Source organism: Xyrauchen texanus, chromosome 14 (assembly GCF_025860055.1).
Source record: "Xyrauchen texanus isolate HMW12.3.18 chromosome 14, RBS_HiC_50CHRs, whole genome shotgun sequence".
NCBI lineage: Eukaryota > Metazoa > Chordata > Actinopteri > Cypriniformes > Catostomidae > Xyrauchen > Xyrauchen texanus.
The window spans coordinates 38,657,424-38,681,178 of NC_068289.1; the positions used below are offsets into that span (position 1 = coordinate 38,657,424).

Here is a 23,755-nt window from a genome sequence, read left to right on the forward strand (position 1 = left end):
CACACGTCGGTCTCCATGTTGGAGATGATGATCGTACCCGTGTGCCAATGAAAAACCCCTGAAGCGATAGTACACACAAAATAATTCTGTCATCAGTTACTCACACTCATGTCGTTCCAAACACGGATGCTGTTACACACACCCCAAAAAAACAGAGACAGACCAACAGGTTTGGAACAGCATGAGGGTGAGTAGATATTTTGGGGGTGAACTGTCCCTTTAAGGAAGGACTTTTACACTACATTGAAGAAAGAGGTATATATAGTATATAAAGACTCATATTTATGATACTGTGCTGGAGATGTTGGGGAATATTTCCTCAAGGACTTGCTATCTGGTATTTGACATTGTATTCATTTACACATGATCTTATACTGATTATGATGATGTGCTTCGTTTAGTTTGTTTAATGTAAAGTACATTTGAGCAATAAATGCTTTTGATTTAAACTGAACCGATGAGTTATAATGCACTCGTATCTGTGAGTGAATGTGATGAGAAACATGAATAATAATACTTAGAGAAATCTGATGTATCTCGAAAGAAGAACAATTTTTGTAATTTTTGTTTAGTATGAAGTTGTTGTTTGCTTCCTCAAAAGTATCATCGAAGGTGACAACATCAAACTGAGTTGCACAGTTTGATGACTCTCACACACACACACAGTTTCTCTCTCTCTCACACACACACAGTTTCTCTCTCTCTCACACACACACAGTTTCTCTCACACACACACACAGTTTCTCTCTCTCACACACACACACAGTTTCTTTCTCTCTCTCACACACACACACACAGTTTCTCTCTCTCACACACACACACACACAGTTTTCTCTCTCTCACACACACACACACAGTTTCTCTCTCTCACACACACACACACAGTTTCTCTCTCTCTCACACACACACACACAGTTTCTTTCTCTCTCTCACACACACACACACAGTTTCTCTCTCTCTCACACACACACACAGTTTCTCTCTCTCTCTCACACACACACACAGTTTCTCTCTCTCTCTCACACACACACACAGTTTCTCTCTCTCTCACACACACACACAGTTTCTCTCTCTCACACACACACACAGTTTCTCTCTCACACACACACACACACAGTTTCTCTCTCTCTCTCTCACACACACACACAGTTTCTCTCTCTCTCACACACACACACACCCTGTTTCTCTCTCTCTCTCACACACACAGTTTCTCTCTCTCTCACACACACAGTTTCTCTCTCTCTCACACACACACAGTATCTCTGTCTCACACACACAGTTTCTCTCTCTCACACACACACACACACAGTTTCTCTCTCTCTCTCTCTCTCACACACACACACAGTTTCTCTCTCTCTCACACACACACACACACCCTGTTTCTCTCTCTCTCTCTCACACACACAGTTTCTCTCTCTCTCTCACACACAGTTTCTCTCTCTCTCTCACACACACACACACAGTTTCTCTCTCTCTCACACACACACACACTCTGCACTCTCTCTCTCTCACACACACACACACAGTTTCTCTCTCTCTCACACACACACACACCCTGTTTCTCTCTCTCTCTCTCACACACACAGTTTCTCTCTCTCTCTCACACACAGTTTCTCTCTCTCACACACACAGAGTATCTCTCTGTCTCACACACACAGTTTCTCTCTCTCACACACACAACACACACACCCTGTTTCTCTCACACACACACAGCATTTCTCTCTCTCACACACACACACAGCTTTCTCTCACATGCATTCTCTCTCTCTCACACACACAGTTTCTCTCTCTCTCTCTACTCACTCACACACAGTTTCTCTCTCTCTCTCACACACAGCTTTCTCACACACACAGTCTCTCTCTCTCTCACACACACAGTTCTCTCTCACACACACAGTTTCTCTCTCTCTCACACACAGCTTTCTCACACACACAGTTTCTCTCTCTCTCACACACACACACAGTTTCTCTCTCTCTCACACACACACACACAGTTTCTCTCTCTCTCACACACACACACACAGTTTCTCTCTCTCTCACACACACACACATTCTCTCTCTCACACACACACACAGTTTCTCTCTCTACACACACACACACAGCTTCTCTCTCACACACACACACAGCTTTCTCTCACACACACACACACACTAGCTTTCTCTCTACACACACACACAGCTTTCTCTCACACACACACAGTTTCTCTCACACACACACACACACATAGCTTTCTCTCACACACACACACACTGTTTCTCTCTCTCTCTCACACACACACACAGTTTCTCTCTCTACACACACACACTGCTTCTCTCACACACACACACCCTGTTTCTCTCTCTCTCACACACACACACACACAGCTTTCTCTCTCACACACACACACAGTTTCTCTCTCTCACACACACACACACACATCTTTCTCTCTCTACACACAGTTTCTCTCTCTCTACACACACACAGTATCTTGTCTCACACACTCTCTCTCTCACACACACACACACAGTTTCTCTCTCTCTCTCACACACAGTCTCTCTCTCTCACACACACACAGTACTCTCTGTCTCACACACAGCTTCTCTCTCACACACACACACACACTCTCTCTCTCACACACACACAGTCTTCTCTCTCTACACACACACTCTGCTTCTCTCTCTACACACACAGCTCTCTCTCTCACACACAGTCTCTCTCTCACACACACACAGTATCTCTCTGTCTCACACACACAGCTCTCTCTCTCACACACATAACACACACACCTGTTTCTCTCTCACACACAGCATCTCTCTCTCACACACACTACAAACTTGCACTAACTCTCTCTCTCTCACACACAACACACACAGTCTCTCTCTCTCTCACACACACACACACACACACACTCTCTCTCTCTACACACACACACACACACACACAGTTTCTCTCTCTCTACACACACACACACACACACACACTCTCTCTCTCAATTCAATTCAATTCAATTCAAATGAGCTTTATTGGCATGACTGTATACAGTGTACAATGTTGCCAAAGCAGTAATAAACACATTACAAACATAAAAAAAACAACAACATGTATATACAATAAATGAATAATAATGATAATAATAAACAAATAAAAATAAGTACAAACGACAAAGTGAAAAACAGAGAGCAATAAGGAAGGAGAAGAAAAAAACAAAAAACAAATCAATTAAAATATGAGTTTGAATAGAGGTGTAATCTGATGAGGGGTCAGTCTCTCGCCCTCATGTGATGACAGGACGACACATACTGCGCTGCAGCTGAACACACTCCACTTTCTCTCCCATTAGATACGAGAGTTTGTCTACGTCATTTATGTCCTGGAATTCAGGTAGAATATGAGCTATTTGTGTAAAGTGAGTGTTTCTAATGGTCTCATATTTACTGCAGTGAGTGAGGAAGTGAAGTTCATCCTCCACAACTCCTTCAGTGCAGTGTGAACACAGTCTGTCCTCTCTGGGTCTCCGGTTCTGTCCGTGTCGACCCGTCTCTACAGACTCCTTCAGTGCAGTGTGAACACGGTCTGTCCTCTCTGGGTCTCCGGTTCTGTCCGTGTCGACCCGTCTCTACAGACTCCTTCAGTGCAGTGTGAACACAGTCTGTCCTCTCTGGGTCTCCGGTTCTGTCTGTGTCGACCCGTCTCTACAGACTCCTTCAGTGCAGTGTGAACACGGTCTGTCCTCTCTGGGTCTCCGGTTCTGTCCGTGGTCGACCCGCCTCTACAGACTCCTTCAGTGCAGTGTGAACACAGTCTGTCCTCTCTGGGTCTCCGGTTCTGTCCGTGTCGACCCGTCTCTACAGACTCCTTCAGTGCAGTGTGAACACGGTCTGTCCTCTCTGGGTCTCCGGTTCTGTCCGTGTCGACCCGTCTCTACAGACTCCTTCAGTGCAGTGTGAACACAGTCTGTCCTCTCTGGGTCTCGGTTCTGTCCGTGTCGACCCGTCTCTACAGACAGACTGTGCTCACTCAGACGATACTTTGACAGTAGCTTTCTTTGTCTATAATCTTTAATATGGATCAAATATGGTGCCAATTTATAATCCGTCTTAATTCTGTGGAAGTAGTTTAATTTATGTACTTGTGTGACTTTGTGCTGCCAATCGTGAATGTATTCTTCCTGCGTTATTCTGTCTGTCTGTTTCAGTTTGGCCAATCTGAACTGGATGGAGGAATTTAGCTGATATTTTGTACTAAATAGTGCATAGGGTCACTCTCTGGGTGTCCTGTCCTGTGTGTAAAGGCACAGTGATGGTAATTATCTGGAGGTGCGTCTGACAAATAGAACCAGAACTTCACGGCTCTCTTCTGGATTTCAGAGAGCAGAGGGAATCTGCCTAATTCTGCCCGGCAACCCAGGCTTGGAGCGTTTCTGTGAGTTCCCAGGATGTTCTTGCAGAACTCAAGGTGGAAAATTTCAGCGGGGCTTTTGTCCCAGGATTCGTAATTTAGTTTAAATTTGGGGCCCCAGATTTCACAGCCGTAAAGAAGGATGGGTTTTATGATGCTGTCAAAGATTTTCAGCCACAGTTTAATGGGTGGGTTAAATTTGAACAGGGGTTTTCTTATACTGTAATAAGCCCTACGTGCTTTATCAGTCAGATCTTTTATTGCAGTGTCAAATTTTGCAGAAGCTGAGATTGTCAGACCCAAATAATTATAACAGAGTTTCTCTCTCTCTCACACACACAGTTTCTCTCTCTCTCTCTCACACACACAGTTTCTCTCTCTCACACACACACAAGCACTCTCTCTCTCACACACAGTTTCTCTCTCTCTCTCACACACACACACTGCACTCTCTCTCTCACACACACACACACAGTTTCTCTCTCTCTCACACACACAACACACACAGTTTCTCTCTCTCTCACACACACACACAGTTTCTCTCTCTCACACACACACAAGCACTCTCTCTCTCTCACACACAGTTTCTCTCTCTCTCTCACACACACACACACTCGCACTCTCTCTCTCACACACACACACACAGTTTCTCTCTCTCTCTCACACACACACACACAGTTTCTCTCTCTCTCACACACACACACACTCGCACTCTCTCTCTCACACACACACACAGTTTCTCTCTCTCTCACACACACAACACACACAGTTTCTCTCTCTCTCACACACACACACAGTTTCTCTCTCTCTCACACACACACAGTTTCTCTCTCTCTCTCTCACACACTCGCACTCTCTCTCTCTCACACACACACACACACACACACACACAGTTTCTCTCTCTCACACACACACACAGTTTCTCTCTCTCACACACACACACACACACACACACACACACACACACACAGTTTCTCTCTCTCTCACACACACACACAAAAACTTGCACACACTCGCACTCTCTCTCTCTCACACACACACACACGAGACAGGAATGTCAGTGTTCTGCCATGGCCAGTGAAGAGTCCGGATCTCAATCTCATTGAGCACGTCTGGGACCTGTTGGATCAGAGGGTGAGGACTAGGGCCATTCCCCCCAGAAATATCCGGGAACTTGCATGTGCCTTGCTGGAAGAGTGGGGAACATCTCACCGCAAGAACGGGCACATCTGGTGCAGTCCATGAGGAGGAGATGCGCTGCAGTACTTAATGAAGCTGCTGCCACACCAGATACTGACTGGTACTGACTGTTTGTGATTAAAAGCGAATTGACGTGGCAACATATAAAACAAAAATCACCTACAGTAACACACAATTGAAGAAAACAGGGTCATGCAATACATATAAAAACACACCGTTTTAAAAGAATAGCCAAGACTTATATACGGCAACACGTACAACTGGTTACTTCTGCATAATAATAACATGACAAGCTTGACGTGACCAATGCTATCACAGGAAATGCAGAAAAATACATGCGTTTATTTGGTTAAAACATCATCCAAAATAACACTGTTTAAATACATGTAACATACGAGTATAAAATGTGGAAGATAAATGCAACAAGCTCAACATTTATTCGTAGTAAATTACTAAAGTATAGTTTTTAATTCATGTTTTTATCCCTCCACAAGCTAGTAAAAAACACAAGTCTGCCGGTAAAAATAATAGATTAGCGTCATCTTTGCATTCATTTTCTTCCGAATATTATTTCCATAGTCTAGACACAAACCAAAGTGATATGTAGAGACGTGAGGACTCTTCAAAGGGACCAATCGTGACTTGTGTGCAGTAAATACAGTACCATGAAGCTTTAAAGTGAATGCAAACAGCCACTGATATGCTGGTGCGTCTGTATTGTCTTACAGTAAACTACTTTAATACTTAGAGAAACAACCGGATGCAATGTGCATTAAAAACATGATATAACGCATCAATATTTCGTAACGATTCCACGATGGCTTAAAGTAGTGAATCAGGCTCAAGGTCGTCTCACTCGTCACATGAATCCAGAGCTGTCGAACAAACAAAAGAGGTTTGAGAAAGCGACTCTCCGTCATGATTATGATGTCATTCTCATCATACTCACTTCTTGCGATCTTTGTCTTTCTTGTTGTTGGTGCTGGCGTTGAAGGACTGCGCCTGTAGCAGCTCCGTTGCAGCTTTGCGTTTGGTGAACGCGCTCATCTCCTCCTCCAGACTCCTGCGTTTGTCCTCCAGTTTGCTCTTCTCATCTGCATGCAGTCGCTTCAGCTGCTCGAACTTCCCTTGCAACTGCACATACACGCAACATGAGGAACAACGTGTTATTAAGTAATGAGGTGAAGCACGTTTTATCTCATTTACTGGATTATCAACAAATGTGCATTAGCAAATAGTTCATTAACCCTTGTGTTGTGTTTGTTTGTGCGGACACATTTTGTGTTCCCAGTCACTGAAAGGCAGGCAAGTCCTGGTGGAGGACATCGTTGATGAGCCTACGGACCACGACAGATACTCATAGATCCGCTCTTCGAGATCTGGAATCAGGGCTGGACTGGTAATCTGGCATAACGGGCATTTTCCCGGTGGCCCGACGCACTTTGGTGCCAATCAGGGGCGGACTGGCCAGCAGGAGAACCGAGCGGGCCGGTGGGTTGGCAGCGAAACGTGCTGAATGGGCCGTGATAAGCAAAAATGAGCCGCCGCATAATGGACCACAAAACGGCGCCATGATATGTAGAAAAGAACAGCGAACACCCCCGAACAACTTTTGGGCCAGTTGCTATGTATAATCACGGGCCGATTTCTCTTCCCAGTTCAGCCCTGTCTGGAAGCCACCTTACAGGCATTTAGGCGCTGAGATCGAGACCCTAGCCGGGAAACATGAGCGCTTGGAGAGTTATGGTGCGTTCACATACAACATGGAAAAATTATTTGCGAAACTGCGAGTATTCCCCGTACTCTTCCGGAAAAGTACAGGAGAAGGGGCTTCTACGACAACTTATCTTTCAGCCATCAACCATGGCCGATATCAGCGATTGCTGCTCTGTATCGGTTGTGGATGTCCCAGATACCCTGACGTTGTGTCGTACAATTCCGGGCGCCCACACACCGCTACAACCATTTTATCGTCCATTTTTCCATATTTCTTCTGCTACTACGTCAGTGACATCCGGACAATCTCAATGCTGATAGGCTTTCGCGACTGAAACGATTTAGTTTTGCGTCATTCGTGCCTCACTCCGCGTCTTTGCATTGCCTTTGTATGTAATCGCGCTGCGTGAAACGCTCGATTCGCATTGTATGTGAACGCACCATTACTCCAGACGGTGTAATATAAGGATCAAAGGACTGACTGAAGGAACAGAAGGAAGTAATCCTAGAGTTGCTACAGGATCTGTTGAACCTGACCGAGCGCACAGATTGGGGTCATTGTCCATTTGGAAGACCCATTTGTGACCGAGCTTTAACTTCCTGTCTGATGTCTTGAGATGTTGCTTCAATATATCCACATAATGTTCCTTCCTCATGATGTCATCATCTATTTAGTGAAGTGCACCCGTCCCTCCTGCAGCACCCCCACAACATGATGCTGCACCCCCATGCTTCACTTCCAACCCTCCCCCTTTTCCCTCCAAACATAACGATGGTCATTATGGCCAAACAGTTCAATGGTGTGTCATCAGACCAGAGGACATTTCTCCTAAAGTAAGATCTTTGTCCCCATGTGCACTTTGGGCTTTTTTATGGTGGTTTTGGAGCAGCGGCTTCTTCCTTGCTGAGCCTTTCAGGTGATGTCCATATAGGACTGGTTTTGCTGTGGATCTAGATACTCGTCCACCTGTTTCCTCCAGCATCTTCACAAGGTCCTTTGCTGTTGTTCTGGGATTGATTTGCACTTTTCACACAAACTACGTTCATCTCTAGGAGACAGAATGCGTCTCCTTCCTGAGCGGTGTGATGACTGTGTGGTCACATGGTGTTTATACTTGCGTACTATTGTTTGTACAGATGAACGTGGCACCTTCAGGAGTTTGGAAATTGCTCCCAAGGATGAACCAGACTTGTGGATGTCCACAATGTTTTTCTGAGGTCTCGGCTGATTTCTTTTGATTTCCCATGATGTCAATCAAAGAGGCACTGAGTTTGAAGGTAGGCCTTAAAATACATCCACAGGTACACCTCCAATTAGAAGCTAATTGTCTAAAGGCATGACATAATTTTCTGGAATTTTCCAAGCTGCGTAAAGGCACTGTTAACTTAGTGCATGTGAACTTCTGACCCAATACAATCCATTATTAAGTTGAATTCCCAGTTAAAATAATTACAGCAATATATACACAATTCTGTGACAAAATTATTCATACGGCAAAACTCATTCTGCCCATCCTAACCTTATATTTTCCCTATATAACTTTATGTATATATAATGTCTGTGGGTGTGTGAACATGATTGTATTTTTGTGTATGATACCTCTCTCTCAGCATCTTTAAGCTCAGCCTCTTTCTCTTTCACTCTCTGGACAAACGTTTGTCTCATTTCCTCCTCGCGCCGCTGTAACTCGCCCAGAAACTCCTGCCGCTTCGCCTCATACGTCTGCTGAAGACTGCACACATGAAGAGAAACAACAACTTCAGTTAAACAGTTTTATTCACATTCAATAATGAACTAAATCAGCAGTATATCCTCACAATTTGATCCAATTTTGATTTAAATTCTTTTAGGGTTTAAATGTCGCTGCAAATAGACGCATGGCACTTGCATGTAATTGTAATCTTTTATTATGACTTTCCAAATCATAATTACTATTAATATAAAGTTCTGATTATTTAAATGTTTTTGTTACGCTTGATCGTACAGAGTTATTTAAGAATTGCGATGCAACAGGAAATTGATTTTTTTTCTTCCCAACAAGTGTTACATTTTTTGTTTTTCTGTCATTGTAAAAAATGTAAAACTAAAACATCCTTTAAAATTTGTAAATATTTCATCGTGTCGTATTCATGAATTTTGAACTTACTGACTAAAATGGCATATCATTTTAAATCAACGAAAATTATATCTTTTAGTTGATGATAATGTGCAACAAAACAAAAACGCGTCAAACTGTAACAGACCAAACTTTAATCACATATTCAAAAATTTTGAAAAAAAAAAAACGTCGAAACGTTTCCCTTTTTCTCCCAATTTGGAACGCCCAATTCCCAATGTGCTCTAAGCCCTCATGGTGGCATAGCGACTCACCTCAATCTGGGTGGCGGAGGACGAATCTCAATCCGCGCATCTTATCACATGACTTGTTGAGTGCGTTACCGTGGAGACGTAGCGTGTGTGGAGGCTTCACGCACAACTCACCACACGCCCCACCGAGAGCGAGAACCACGAGGAGGTTACCCCATGTGACTCTAACCCTCCCTAGCAACCGGACCAATTTGGTTGCTAAGGAGACCTGACTGGAGTCACACAGCACGCCTTCTTCCCAGTCACGTCTAACCACATTGTGGTCGCTATAATGTGGTTCTCGCTCTCGGTGGGCGTGTGCTGAGTGACTCCAGTCAGGTCTCCTTAGCAACCAAATTGGCCCGGTTGCTAGGGAGGGTTAGAGTCACATGGGGTAACCTCCTCGTGTTCGCTATAATGTGGTTCTCGCTCTCGGTGGGCGTGTGCTGAGTGACTCCAGTCAGGTCTCCTAAGCAACCAAATTGGCCCGGTTGCTAGGGAGGGTAGAGTCACATGGGGTAACCTCCTCGTGTTCGCTATAATGTGGTTCTCGCTCTCGGTGGGGCGTGTGGTGAGTTGTGCGTGGATGCCGCGGAGAATAGCGTGAAGCCTCCACATGCGCTACGTCTCCACGGTAACGCACTCAACAAGTCATGTGATAAGATGCGCGGATTGACGGTCTCAGACGTGGAGGCAACTGAGATTCATTATCCTCCACCCGGATTGAGGCGAGTCACTACGCCACCACGAGGGCTTGGAGCGCATTGGGAATTGGGTGTTTCCAAATTGGGGAGGAAAGAAAAAACCAAAAGAGCGTTTATTAGCTGAGAATTCCCCCTGAGGCTTGTTTTAGAGTTCAGTGTCATTTTCTGGCAGCTGAGAAGAAATCTGTGGAATGTCTTTGTGAATGAGGTTAAGTAAACACTTCCCATGCTCCACTCTTCCAACTCGTCAACAACGTTAAGAGACAGAAGAGTTAGTGAAACAGGAAATCAACTGGAAACACAAATAGAGACTTTCAGCATCATTAACATTCTTAAACTTCTCCTCGTTTTCCACAGATGAAAGAAAGTCATGCGTGTTTGATGGTGAGCAATGACGATAATGTGTAAATGATTTTCACAAACCCAGATTAAGTCTATTATTAGTAGATTAAGTCTATTATTAGTGGACTAATTCTATAACCAACAAGTGTGTGTGCAACGGATGTAAAGGCGTGTGCGTGTTTGAGCACCTGACAGGTTTGCACTCTGGGTCCGTGTCTTTAAAGCCCATCTCCTCCAGTTTACAGCGTCTGTAGAGCTCGTAATGCCGCGTGTGCGTCTGTTCACGGAGATCCTCCATGTTCACGCAGATCAACATCTCACGAAGCTTCACAAAGTCGCAGTGGTTCTCGTTCTCCACTGAAACATCAGAACACACTCGGTCTCATAATAATGCATTTATCCAATCTAGTCTTTAAATTAAATCTGTCCTTATACAAGATTTACAAGCGTTTATGATGATTTGCGATATTAAAACAGACTTGTGTTGGGTGATATTTCACAATATACTTCAGTTCCACTGGAGTGAGGATCCTAATAAATGACTCTCACCCTGCACGACTCCCCAGGGATACTGTCTCGCTTTCACCATTTTGTTCCCAATGTTCACCTCCTCTGTGCTCCCGACAACAGCGAACGGAAGATGACCCTGGAAATGCAAAACCGTTTCAGACCTCACAGCAGAGACAAACTGAACTCAGAAACGATTCTGATTTGTTTGGGAATCGATTCAGAATCGTTTGAGAAAGAATTGCAATGCATCGCTTAATCCCCCCCCCCCCAACCCCCCAACCATCTAATCAATTCTGAAATACACGTGTTTGAAAAGATGATTTGAGTGTCTCCTGAACTCACGTTCATTGCCGTGTTGATCTTCGCCACCGTTTCATCATCGATTGGAAACTGGTAAATCTGCACGCCGTTGCTGACGAGTTCGCTCATGATCTTGATCTTGAATTTGTGCAACTCGCTCTTGGAGATGGTGTCGGCTTTAGCGATGACGGGAATGATGTTGACCTGCGGAGAACAGAAGCAGATCAGACTCGATGAAACAGAATAACACTGAGGTTCATATATACACATCGAGCATGAAGGAACAAAACATTTCAAACATTCCTTCTGCGTTACTGAGAGCAACGAGTGATCGTAGATCAAGGGTCTCAGGAGGATATATATATATATATATTTATTTATTTATTTATTTAATTTGTAAACATGTAATTCTGGTTCTGTTCACTCTATCTCACTTTGAAAAGTCTCATTTTATTCCACTAGATGGCAGAACACACTTGAAAAATTATGTTTTCTCAATCACATTCCATCACAATATACAGACGTGAACTGTAGGGGGCGCTCTAACACATTATACCCCTCACAGATGTGAACTGTAGGGGGCGCTCTAACACATTATACCCCTCACAGATGTGAACTGTAGGGGCTCTAACACATTATACCCCTCACAGATGTGAACTGTAGGGAGCTCTAACACATTATACCCCTCACAGATGTGAACTGTAGGGGGCTCTAACACATTTTACCCCTCACAGATGTGAACTGTAGGGGGCTCTAACACATTTTACCCCTCACAGATGTGAACTGTAGGTGGGCTCTAACACATTATACCCCTCACAGATGTGAACTGTAGGGGAGCTCTAACACATTATACCCCTCACAGATGTGAACTGTAGGGGCGCTCTAACACATTTTACCCCTCACAGATGTGAACTGTAGGGGGCTCTAACACATTTTACCCCTCACAGATGTGAACTGTAGGGGGCTCTAACACATTATACCCCTCACAGATGTGAACTGTAGGGGGCTCTAACACATTATACCCCTCACAGATGTGAACTGTAGGGTGCGCTCTAACACATTATACCCCTCACAGATGTGAACTGTAGGGGCGCTCTAACACATTTTACCCCTCACAGATGTGAACTGTAGGGGGCGCTCTAACACATTATACCCCTCACAGATGTGAACTGTAGGGGGCGCTCTAACACATTATACCCCTCACAGATGTGAACTGTAGGGGGCGCTCTAACACATTTTACCCCTCACAGATGTGAACTGTAGGGGGCGCTCTAACACACTTTAGTCCTCACAGATGTGCTCGTCCATAGACATTCAGTCTAATGTTCAGTTCAAGCAACACCCTCATTATCTCATTGAATATCTCGGCCTCTGAGTGGACTACAAGCTCAATTTAAGTGTCATTAAAGTTAAAATAAATAAAGAAATAAGGCAAAATTAAAGTTGTGGCTTAAAGCAGCTGTTATTAGAGCATAAAAGAGACGTTTGTATTCAATGACTTTTATTGTATTTGAATCTTTTGAACAGTTATTAGGGCACACATTTAACTGTACAGTTTCATGACAGCGCTTTCATTTAATATATGACTTGTCCATTTATGTGCCATATAAAGGACTTTTATTTTCATATAAATATTTCTACCAGTTACCTCTAGAGGGCGCTGATTTTCAACGTGAATGTTTTGAGGGCTTATTTTGCCATTTTAAGTAACATAAATGCAGAAGTGATGTTATCTCCGAAAAGTTCAGATTTGAAACTTTCAAACAAGACCTCATATGCCTGACTTATGGATTTAATGTTTTAAGTTTAAACTTTTTTTGCGATATAACGCCCCCCATTGAGTTTAAGGGGTTGATGACATAAGTCGCAATTCTGTGGAAATCTGTAGTTTTCTGCTTGCACAGATTCCCACTGGACCTACTTATAATTTTATAAAAGTACTTGCATTAATTGTTCTGTTAAAATCTGTGTATTATTTGAGCTGTAAAGTTGTTTAATTTGTTGTTTTTATGATCGTTTTAGGGTTTACGGCATTACATCGTCATGGCAACGAAGTAGTAAAATCAGATACAACTTCACACAGATGTAAAATCATGTTAACACACATATTGTTCATGTCTTGTGTCTATACTGTTGAAACAGTATTTTAATGTTTACAGATTAAACCCCATTGACTTAATCAACATTATGCCACAAATGCTGTCAATCAAACTTACCTTGTATTGAACACAGAATATTCCTTTAAATCTAAATGCTATTTTTGCAACTGAAATTGAACACTAATACCAATCTAATTTAACACTCCCTTATGATTCGTGAGACAAGATATGCTCACATGTGTTTTAAAGATTTCCTGTTTCAGTGGTATACCCACAATTAAAATAAAAAACAAGGAGGGTCAAGTGATTGGTATCATTGTAAAGAAAACTTCTTTTTTTTTTAATGATACAGATGATACATTCTGAAAGTCTCGGCCTAAGAAACTGTTGAAAAATTAAAATAAATAAATGAGCCAAAAATTTACTTTTTTCCTTAGTTGCCATTATATATCTCTGAGTGTAAATAATGCGGCTCCGAAAATCTGCTTTTGTTCTCAATCATGTCGACTGTATCTGAGAAACATTTGTGTTGATTCGACAAAGCAATCAAAAGTTCCAACATTACAAATATAATTGATCATAGTGTCCAAAAACATCTCCAAACAAATAAAAGATAATAATTGTACATAAGAACTAATTACACATGCAAACACAACAATGACTAAAGGTTTGCATAGCATGCACACATGATTTTAGTCATGAGATTTCACAGAGTGAGTTTCATTCTGTGTCATTTGAGTCATCATTGAGTCTGTGTCGTGTATTTGGTGCCATCTCCTGGTGGTCATATGTAACATTGTGCTTCATGTGGATTATCTAATGATCTATACATCTGATTATCTTGTGTGTGGACTCGTTTGAAAGATAATCACAGACTCTAAATAATCATATGTGATATTATATCTTTGGTTTATGTTTTTTGAAGTTACAAGCAAAAAAGCTATAAAGTTCACTTTGTAATTATTATTTCCCTGGGAGGACTTGAAGGTGGCATTTCATGCCCACACCGGAAAGGTACCCTTTCATTTCAGACAAAACCTTTGTGGAAAACATGCCAAAAGTGTGACGACAGGCTCACCTTACTGTCCAGCTTCTTCATGGTCACCAGATCTAAGGATTTGAGCGAGTGTCCGGAGGGTGCAATGAAATAGAGGCAGGCGTGGATTCTGGAGTCGTGGTAGTTATGAAGAGAGCGTTTGATCTTCAGCTCCTCTTGTAAGTACGATTCAAACTGAGTGTCAATGTAATCCACAATGTGCTGGTAACTGAAAACATTCACACAGAGAGAGATTCAATATTATAGCGAGATTCAAACTTACAGAAAAGAAAATGTTTACACTTAATGTGGTGAAACCTTTCTGCAATAAAGCGGAAGAGTCGTTTTTGCACCAAACCAGAGATGAAAACAAGTTTCAAACCCTCGCCTGTCTTCCATTGGTCGAAAAACAGGTAGCCCCACCCTAATCTCACACCATTGGTTCAGCCATTGTTATCATGTCTGGCCTTTATGGTGCCATTAGTTATGCATCAATTACACACTTCATGTATGAATTCAGCTTGAACGCTTCAACACAAGAACATCAGATGTTCGAAATAACATGTACGGAACCACCAACCTCTCCTGCTTGTTCATCTGATCTCCAAATCCAACAGTATTAACCACAGTGAGCTTGAGCCGAACGTTGCTCTCCTGAAGATCATACGTCTGCGCTCGCAACTTCACCTTCGGCTCAAAATGGGAAGACTCGAAATTCTCAAAATTGGTGTTGAAGAGAGTGTCCATCAACGTGGATTTTCCAATGCCAGTTTCACCTAGAGAAGCGGGAGTTACTAGTTCACCTGCATCAATTTCATTACATTTCCCATGTACAATATTAAGTTGCTTATTTTAATGTCGTATTAAAGTCCTTGAGCCGTCAAAATGTTTACTGTTGTACTTCATTCTTACCAATGCACAGAATGTTGAAGCAGAAGCCCTGATTAGTGGATTTGTTCACCAGTTGATCTGGCAGACTGTCAAAGCCAACATGGCCCGATAAACCCAGCGGACGGGCGTTCTTGTCCTGCGAAGAAGAGAAAGCCCATCATGAAAGCCCACAGTCGCCCTCACACTGACCACTGGCATTTAATGCAGATCAAGCCTCTGTTTGTCAACAAGTGCAACAATGGTCTTTTTGTTCTATGGATGTGCATTTTTTTATTTTAATAGGTTCCTCGTGGTGCACTTTTAATATTAGTGAAGTTTTTTGCACAAAAATCTGATCATTTTCCTCCGATTCCAACCCCCTGTCAGAAACGCTCAGTTTTGGTGTCGTTTCTCCTTTAACCCTTGTGCATCAATTAAAAAAAGTTACACATAGGTTCATTATGGACAAAAATGGCCATGTCCAAAAACTGTCATAAAAATATTATAGATTTATATTTTTTTCCACTTTCACTGACATCATTTTTTTAACCAGCATCAGCTCTAATCATAATGACCAAACATTCATTCATTTTCAGAATTTTAACCCTTTAAACGCCGGTTTGTTTACATAATGCCACTGTTGTTTTTTAGGAAAAAATGAAAAATAGTAATTATTTTCAATTTAATAGATGCTAAGCAGAATTTTTTTCTCTGATTATTAGAGCCTCGGATATGTCAATGATTAACAACAACATTCATTTTGATGCTTTCATATTTTTTATGCAGTATCAGATTTAAAAAAAAGCTACCACTCAGATCCATAATGGACAAAAATGGCCATGTCAAAAAAGTGTCATAAAAATATTATAGAATAATATTTTTTTCTAATTTCACTGACTTATATTTTAACCAGAATCAGTTCTAATCATAATTACCAAACATTCATTTATTTTCAGAATTTTAACACTTTAAACGCCGGTTTGTTTACATAATTCCACTGTTGTTTTTTATAAAAATATAATAATTATAATTATTTTCAATTTAATAAATGCTAAACAGAATTTTTTTTATTTGTATTATTAGAGCCTCAGACACATACAAACCACACTCTGAAATCCATACCAACACACTCACACAATTATATATTCATAATGTATCTAATTGGCTCTATAATATGCATAAGCCAAAAACAGCAGAAAACAACAACAAAAGCGATGATATGCCAAACCTGAAAAAATGGCACGATCTGGTAAAAAATATTTAAAATGTAAATTTTGAAGCCTTGCCAACATAATGAAAACATGTTAAACAAGATTGCATAATGTTATAGTTAAATGGCACTGGGATTAAAAATCGCAGTTTTAATGGGTTTCAATGGGACATTTTTGTCCAAAACGACGCTAAGAGGGAGTATTTTGTGTAACTAGTGCAAAAAGTATTTTTTTAAAGAAAATAGGGTAAAATATTAAAATTCCAATAAAAATTCACACCTGTGGAAAATTTTATGCAGTTAGCATTAACACAGACAAAGTTATCAAAAAAAAAACTGAAAAAGCCAAAAATGTCCACAAGGATGCACAAGGGTTAAGACTTCAGAGTACACGCCCACTGTTCTGATTGGCTCTCTGCTCTTGGCTGCTCTGCTCTCTCTCCCTGCTGGGCGGGGCTACGGAAGAGCCATTCCATGAAAATGTCAACCATACATGGAAAAATAACATTTTCAGCAAAGGACCCCTTTTAAATTGTTCCTTTGGATCTACATTTTACTCTCCCTTCGTTTCTTGAAACACGCATTACGGACGTGATCGTTACGGAGGCTTCATATCAAATCATATGTATGTCAATGAGAGAATCACAAACCTCCACCGCTCCTCAGCGTCTGTCGGCCACGCCCACCTAGGCTGCTCAAATTTCTGCCACGGAGCGCAACTCGTATATTTGCCATTAAATTCGACCCAATAGATCATTATCAATAGACATACATTATTTACTCTGGCCTTGTTCGTTCTTTAAAAATGGGAAAACATTGCTAACGTTTGTGGGCACTGTCTGGCACGAGAATCGCTTCGCCGCGCCCTGTGTTTGATACATGTGCCATGTCCTAGCCACGACGCGGCGCTTCTCATCCGGTGAGCGACCGCGTTTAGTCTCAACAAATATTATTTTTTTCAGTGAGGAGGAAGTTTTGAGTTCTGAAACTTACAGTATGTTTCTATAGTACAATGGCCTCTTATATGTCAACAAATCCAGGAAAATGTTATTCGTCATGTCATGACCCCTTTTAATAAAAAGTATAAATGTGTATTCCAGTGAGACACAATGGAAATCAATGGGGCGATTTTTGGAGGGTTTAAAGGCAAAAATGTGAAGCTTATAATTTATTTACAAATGTATAAACTTATTTACTTTTTTCTGTTGTGTATTATTTGAGCCGGGAAGTTAAATTGTCATTTATAAAGTCACTTTAGGGTTTACGGCATTATATCGTCATGGCAACGAAGTTGTAAATTGTCTATATCTTTCCACAGATGTGGTTAGTCAGTGATTTAATGACAGTAAAATCATGTTAACACACATATTGTTTATGTCTTGTGTCTATACTATTGAAACAGTATTTTAATGTTTACAGATTAAACCCCATTGACTTGCATTGAAAGTGTCTCACTGTGACACAGATTTAAAGAAAAGCAGGAACAAGTCTAAATAAATTTTTCTGGTAATCAACATTATGCACCAAATGCTATCGATTGACCTGAACTTGTATTGAACACTAAATATTTCTTTAATCCTCAAATAGATTTGATTTGTTGAACATTTTGGTCATCACCATATAATTCCCATTCCTCCAGTTGTGTTTTCAAAGTTTTGATTGCTTTACAAATACGCAAAAATGTGGAAAATAGTCAAATAGTTTAATAAATCTGATGAAATATACACAAATGAAATGTAAATTTTTCAAAATGTCAAAAATGTGTTTATTTCCAGGTTTAAATGAAAATAAAAATCCCAGGGATATTGTATACAACTATAAATGCAATCCAAATTTAAGATTGATGTATTTAGATTGATAAATCAAATGTGCATATTGAGATTGATAATTTAGAGAGAACAAATAGTTGTTAAATAGTTCTGGGACACTCCCAAGCAGCGCGCGCACGCCAACTCACTCCCACTCTCCCAAACTTCACAGTCACTGAGCCAGAAAAACACTCAGAACCGGCAATATATCGTCCACATACGTACCATCTGTCGAACCACATCAGATGATGCCATTTACGCGCAGAAAAATCACGTATATTTGGAGAAATGTAGCTTCACTTTCAGTCGAAAGTCAAAAGTTGCTGTGACCCGCCTCGTCCAATAATTTCCAGCAGACAAACCACTGGGAACAGCTGCTTTACCATTTAACCGCCTCTGGGGGGGGATTTGTGCGAATTGTAATAGACAAAAATAAGGCGACTTTAGAGTACGGGATATTTTGTTGGCCATTTCCATACGAATATATTCATTTTAACCCTACAAAAAGCTACAAGTCAAAGGCATTTTCGCTAAATAACACCTATAGCATTCAGGGAAGCCATAACCCCCCTGTTCTAACCCAATGGTATGCTCCAAGCTCGCTCCCGTCCGTTCTCAATTCCTCCCAGCGAACGCGATGCAACGGGAAGCCATTTTGGATCAAGATGGAACCGCCTGTCAGTCTTGATGTACGGCATGTCTGAGCCAAAATGAACGCTTGTGTACTCCAGTTTCACTTTAGTGATCCCGTTCCCCCAGCAAGAGTTGCTCGGATGCAAACATCATTATAAAGCTCTGCCGACCTCTATCTGACACATTGCGCACTCATTTAATCTCATCCACATCATACTGTTAATATAAGACAAAACAGCTCAGCCGAGCTATTTATACATGTCATCGCCATAAAATGAGACAGAATGCGAATTAATGTATTTTATGCATTTATTACTGGAAAACATATTATATAATGGCGACGGAGTGCACGCAAGAATCCGTTCTGGACTTTCTCATAGAAAATGGGGGGCGTGTGAAAAACAAGGACTTGATAGAGCATTTTAAAGTCTTCCTGAGCGGTGGAAATACAGAGAGAACGATCTTAAAAGAGAGATTTAAGCGTTTTGTTGATAATATCGCCTATGTGAAACAAGAGAATGGACAGAAAGTGGTGTGCTTGAAGAAGAAGTACAGATACCCGGAGATGCGAGCACGAGATGATGATGCAGATGAAGGCATCAACAGAGGAATGCATGCCTTAATATTCGAAGAAAATGGCAATATTAATGAGGAAATCAATGGAAAGCATAATAATCAGAAGTCTAAGGTAATGGATGCCAAATTGGATGCTGTACGTGATGGCAAAACCATTGCATCTGAATGCATTTCAGACATTGCATTGATGGAGATGAACGATTGTTCAAGTTCTCACTGCAGTCTTTCAGATGTTTCAAATATAACGGGGGAAATGGCACAAGAGAATGGAAATGGCACCAAGTCAATTGTTCTGGAGCTCTCTAATGCCCAGTCAACTGGAAAACTGGAATCTAGGGCAGAGGAACTGGAACCCATCAAAGCTACCCCGGTTGTGATTCGACGAAGAACATCGAGAGGATCTCAGCGCAGTTTGATTGCCTCCTCGGAGGAAGAGCCTCATGATGGACCGTGTGATGGCACAGATGGCAGCACCCCAAAAGGCAGCCGCAAGAACTTCCTGGAGCTCATGATGAGCAGTTCTCCACAGGTGAGGCACTCACTGGTCCACCGTATATCCTCCAGAAACAGCGGCTTCATGATGTCCTCGATGGACGAGGACTGTGCCTTGGTAACATTAGACCCTTTGGAGCACGAATGGATGATGTGTACAGCAGATGGTGAATGGGACAGTCTCCAAAGGCTGCTCATGTGTGAACCCGCTCTCATCTCCAAGAAGGACTTTGTCACTGGTTTCACATGTCTGCACTGGGCGGCCAAGCAAGGCCAACATGAGCTTTTCGCCATGCTGGTGAGCTTCGCCAAACAGCACAACGTCGCCATCAACATAAACGCCCGCTCCAGCGCCGGCTACACCCCGCTGCACCTGGCGGCCATGCACAACCACATTGAAGTCATGAAGCTTCTGGTGGGAGCGTACGATGCTGATGTGGACATCAGGGACTATAGTGGGAAGAAAGCATCTCAGTACCTCCAAGCCAACGTCACGGGGGACATCAAAGACATCATTGGGGCTTGTGGGAGCTCGGATACGGAGAATGCACCTGAAGCTGGGCGATGGAGGCTTCCTAAAGTCCTGCCGTCCAATCTGAACCCTCTGCGCTTATTAAACCACTCTGAGGAGGTGGCAGGTGACGGTCAGGTCAAGCCCAGGCCACTGTATCGGAAGCCGTCCATCGGCCGCATCAGACTGCAGAGGAACAGGTTCAAGACGCAGATTGTCCACAGCACTTCGTTTAGGGAGAATGAGGAAGGAGACGATTCACTCAAGAGCCCCGTCAAATCGAGACCCGTGTCAAACCTCTTCGGATGAAATGAGTTTCTCTGTTTACTATGAGAAAGACTGTAATATGGCGACACCCAAAAAATGGCAATCCAAACCCATGTGGGTCAATAACATGACACTCATTTTAGTTTTTCGGATCTATTATGTTATTTAAAATGCGTTAAAAGTGCAATTGACACTAAATAACTAGTACCCCACCTATGGAAGCCCGTTTCAACCACTAAAAATAAACCAAATCTGTGCTTTGGTAAATCATGGTTTGAGGTCAAAAGTGATATTTACACTAGAAAATAAAATAAATTAAATAAATAAATAAAAAAAATCATAAAATTTCTTCAAATTTAATTTTTAACAGTTATATTAAAACTTAAAATATTTAATTATTTGTATTTATTTATTTATTGTTAAAGACTATGCAGTTCAATTTTATTATATTTTGTTATTAAATGGAAATGCGTAAATATTATAATAATTTTTTTTGGTGTGTACGAGATACTCTCATAAATGAGATAAATCCAAATTATTATTATTAAGATATAATAATCATGAGATTAAAGGTTGTCTTTATGAGATAAAAATCATAATTATGAGTAAACATTATTTGTGAGTCATAATAATGAGATTAAAATAATAATTATTAGATTAGTATCTCATAATAACAACATTTTAATGTCATAATTTTGACTATATCATAAAATGACTATTTATCTCATAAATATATTCATAATTTAATAATTATGACTTTATCTCATTATTATGACTCACATATTATTTTGACATTTTCCTCATATTTAATATAATATATCTATAATTATGAGACAGTCAATTACAATGATAAGATTAAGTCATAATTATGAGATTAAAAATCATAATAATTATTAGATTATTATCTCGTAATAATTTATTTTTAATGTCATAATTATGATTTGCTATCTTGTCATTTTAACTTTTTTATCTCATAACTTTGATTTTATAGCATAAAAAATATTTTTATGTCGTAAAAATGAATTTTAATTGAATAATTATATGTTTTTAACTCAAAATTGACTTTTTATCTTATAATTATGACTTATAAGATACTATAATTGTAATTTACTGTCTCATAATTATAGATATACAGTATTATATTATAATAAGAGAAGATATTAAATCATAATTATGAGATTAAAAATCATAATAAGAATAATTATGAGATTAGTATCTCATAATAACGACTATTTATGTCATAAATATATTCATAATTTAATTATTATGAATTTGAATCTCATAATGATATGTTTTTAACTCAAAATATATTTTAAATCTAATCAATAAATTTGACTTTATATTAGTATTAAGACTTTGAATCTAATAATCAACTTTTTATCTCATAATTTTTTAAATAAAAATCAAAATTATGAGGAAGAAATCTAAATTAAAAATCTAAATTATTTGTAAGTAATAATTATGAAATGAAAAATTAAAAAAGTAATAATCATGAGATTAAATTAGTATCTTATAATAATTACTTTTTATGTCATAATCATCACTATATCATAATTTTGACTTTATATCATAAAAATACTTTTTTGTCATAAATATGAATTTTAATTGAATAATTATGAATTTGAATCTCAAAATTGATTTGAAATCTAATCAATAATTTCAACCTTTTATATCATAATTTGGACTTTATATCATATTATGACTTTGAATCTAATAATATTGATTTACTGTCTGATGTATTCTTCAGTGTGGCACAAACGGGCTTCCGTACTCCTCCTCTATGATGCAGGTGTTTTCAGGTACTGACTTCAGAGTTATTCTGCGGGTTTGTTCTGGAAGGTCACGTGGTGCAGCCGTCCTGAGACAGGAATAAATAAATAAAGTCTCATTAAAAGCTGAAATTCATGACAAAAGAAACGCTGGCGTACTACAATAGTGCCGACTAATCTTTTATTATTATTTCTTAAAAAATGTACAAGCAGTGAAACAGTTTTGTTTTAAAATATTATTGCTATTTTAAAAAGTTTTGTCCAAAAATTCATGATATATTTAAATCATTCGATTCATTGCTGTGAACTGTATCTGAATCCCTTTGACATGATTTCACGTGACCTTTGTGTCCATATACGGTGACCTTTGTGTCCATATACGGTGACCTTTGTCTGACAAACACAAAAGCAGAATTTGAAGAATTGTTACAGTAAGATTACAATAATGACAGAATCTGTTTGAGATCAAACGTGACTCTCGTTTACTAGTTTATGCACTTTTTGTTGTTGTTCTCCTGTTTTCGGGTTGTTCTCCTGTAAATGTGAACATGATTCAGTGTGTTTATGTGTGATTTTTAAAGCTGCTGTGTAAAATTATTTAAGAGGAACTTGAATTCCTTGATCAGGGCAATTTTAGTGGATCACAAAGTATCGAAGTGAATATAAATGTAACAGCTTTTATGTTTTTGGAGGTATAACATCCCGAATATGTGTTTTTAATCCTGTTAAGTGCCTTTGCAGATAATAAAACTGGGCCAAGAATAATAATAATATAATAATAATATAATAATAATGTCTCTAATATACTGTAGGTACTTCTAATGGGTAGAAAAGATCTTTTAAAATACCCAAATATTTGCAAAATGTTTTTGTTGCATTAATAAAAGTTTGATTTGTTTTGATAAAAACCAACTTGATTTGACATTTTCTGAAGAATGTGTGTGTGTGTGCGTGTGTCTCCGTGTGTGTGTGTGTGTGTCTCCGTGT

The 23,755-nt window shown here is 40.1% G+C and overlaps 2 protein-coding genes across 2 annotated transcripts; one reads left to right on the top strand and one right to left on the bottom strand.

Moving 5' to 3' along the window:
• Positions 1 to 5,900: 5,900 nt before the first annotated feature.
• On the bottom strand, positions 5,901 to 18,883 carry septin10 (septin 10). Its single transcript, XM_052143155.1, has 10 exons — positions 18,746 to 18,883; positions 15,545 to 15,659; positions 15,213 to 15,408; positions 14,675 to 14,861; positions 11,540 to 11,701; positions 11,237 to 11,333; positions 10,876 to 11,044; positions 8,895 to 9,027; positions 6,528 to 6,712; positions 5,901 to 6,453 (listed from the first exon to the last, which is right to left on the bottom strand). The coding sequence occupies exons 1-10, from the start codon at positions 18,773 to 18,775 to the stop codon at positions 6,438 to 6,440; spliced, it is 1,290 nt and encodes a 429-aa protein (XP_051999115.1). The 5' UTR covers positions 18,776 to 18,883; the 3' UTR covers positions 5,901 to 6,437.
• A 461-nt stretch (positions 18,884 to 19,344) lies between these two features.
• sowahca (sosondowah ankyrin repeat domain family Ca) lies at positions 19,345 to 21,337 on the top strand. The gene has a single exon (XM_052143151.1). The coding sequence runs from the start codon at positions 19,488 to 19,490 to the stop codon at positions 21,039 to 21,041; it is 1,554 nt and encodes a 517-aa protein (XP_051999111.1). The 5' UTR covers positions 19,345 to 19,487; the 3' UTR covers positions 21,042 to 21,337.
• Positions 21,338 to 23,755: the final 2,418 nt, after the last annotated feature.

Bases quoted from the DNA above. Each gene is read 5' to 3' on its own strand.
- septin10 (XM_052143155.1), bottom strand. From the start codon at position 18,775: ATGGCATCATCTGATGTGGTTCGACAGATG. The intron at 15,409-15,544 runs GTAAGAATGAAG...CCGCTTCTCTAG, and splicing joins CTTCAACATTCTGTGCATTG to GTGAAACTGGCATTGGAAAA. The intron at 11,702-14,674 runs GTGAGCCTGTCG...TGTTCTCCGCAG, and splicing joins TGAAGAAGCTGGACAGTAAG to GTCAACATCATTCCCGTCAT.
- sowahca (XM_052143151.1), top strand. From the start codon at position 19,488: ATGGCGACGGAGTGCACGCAAGAATCCGTTCTGGACTTTCTCATAGAA.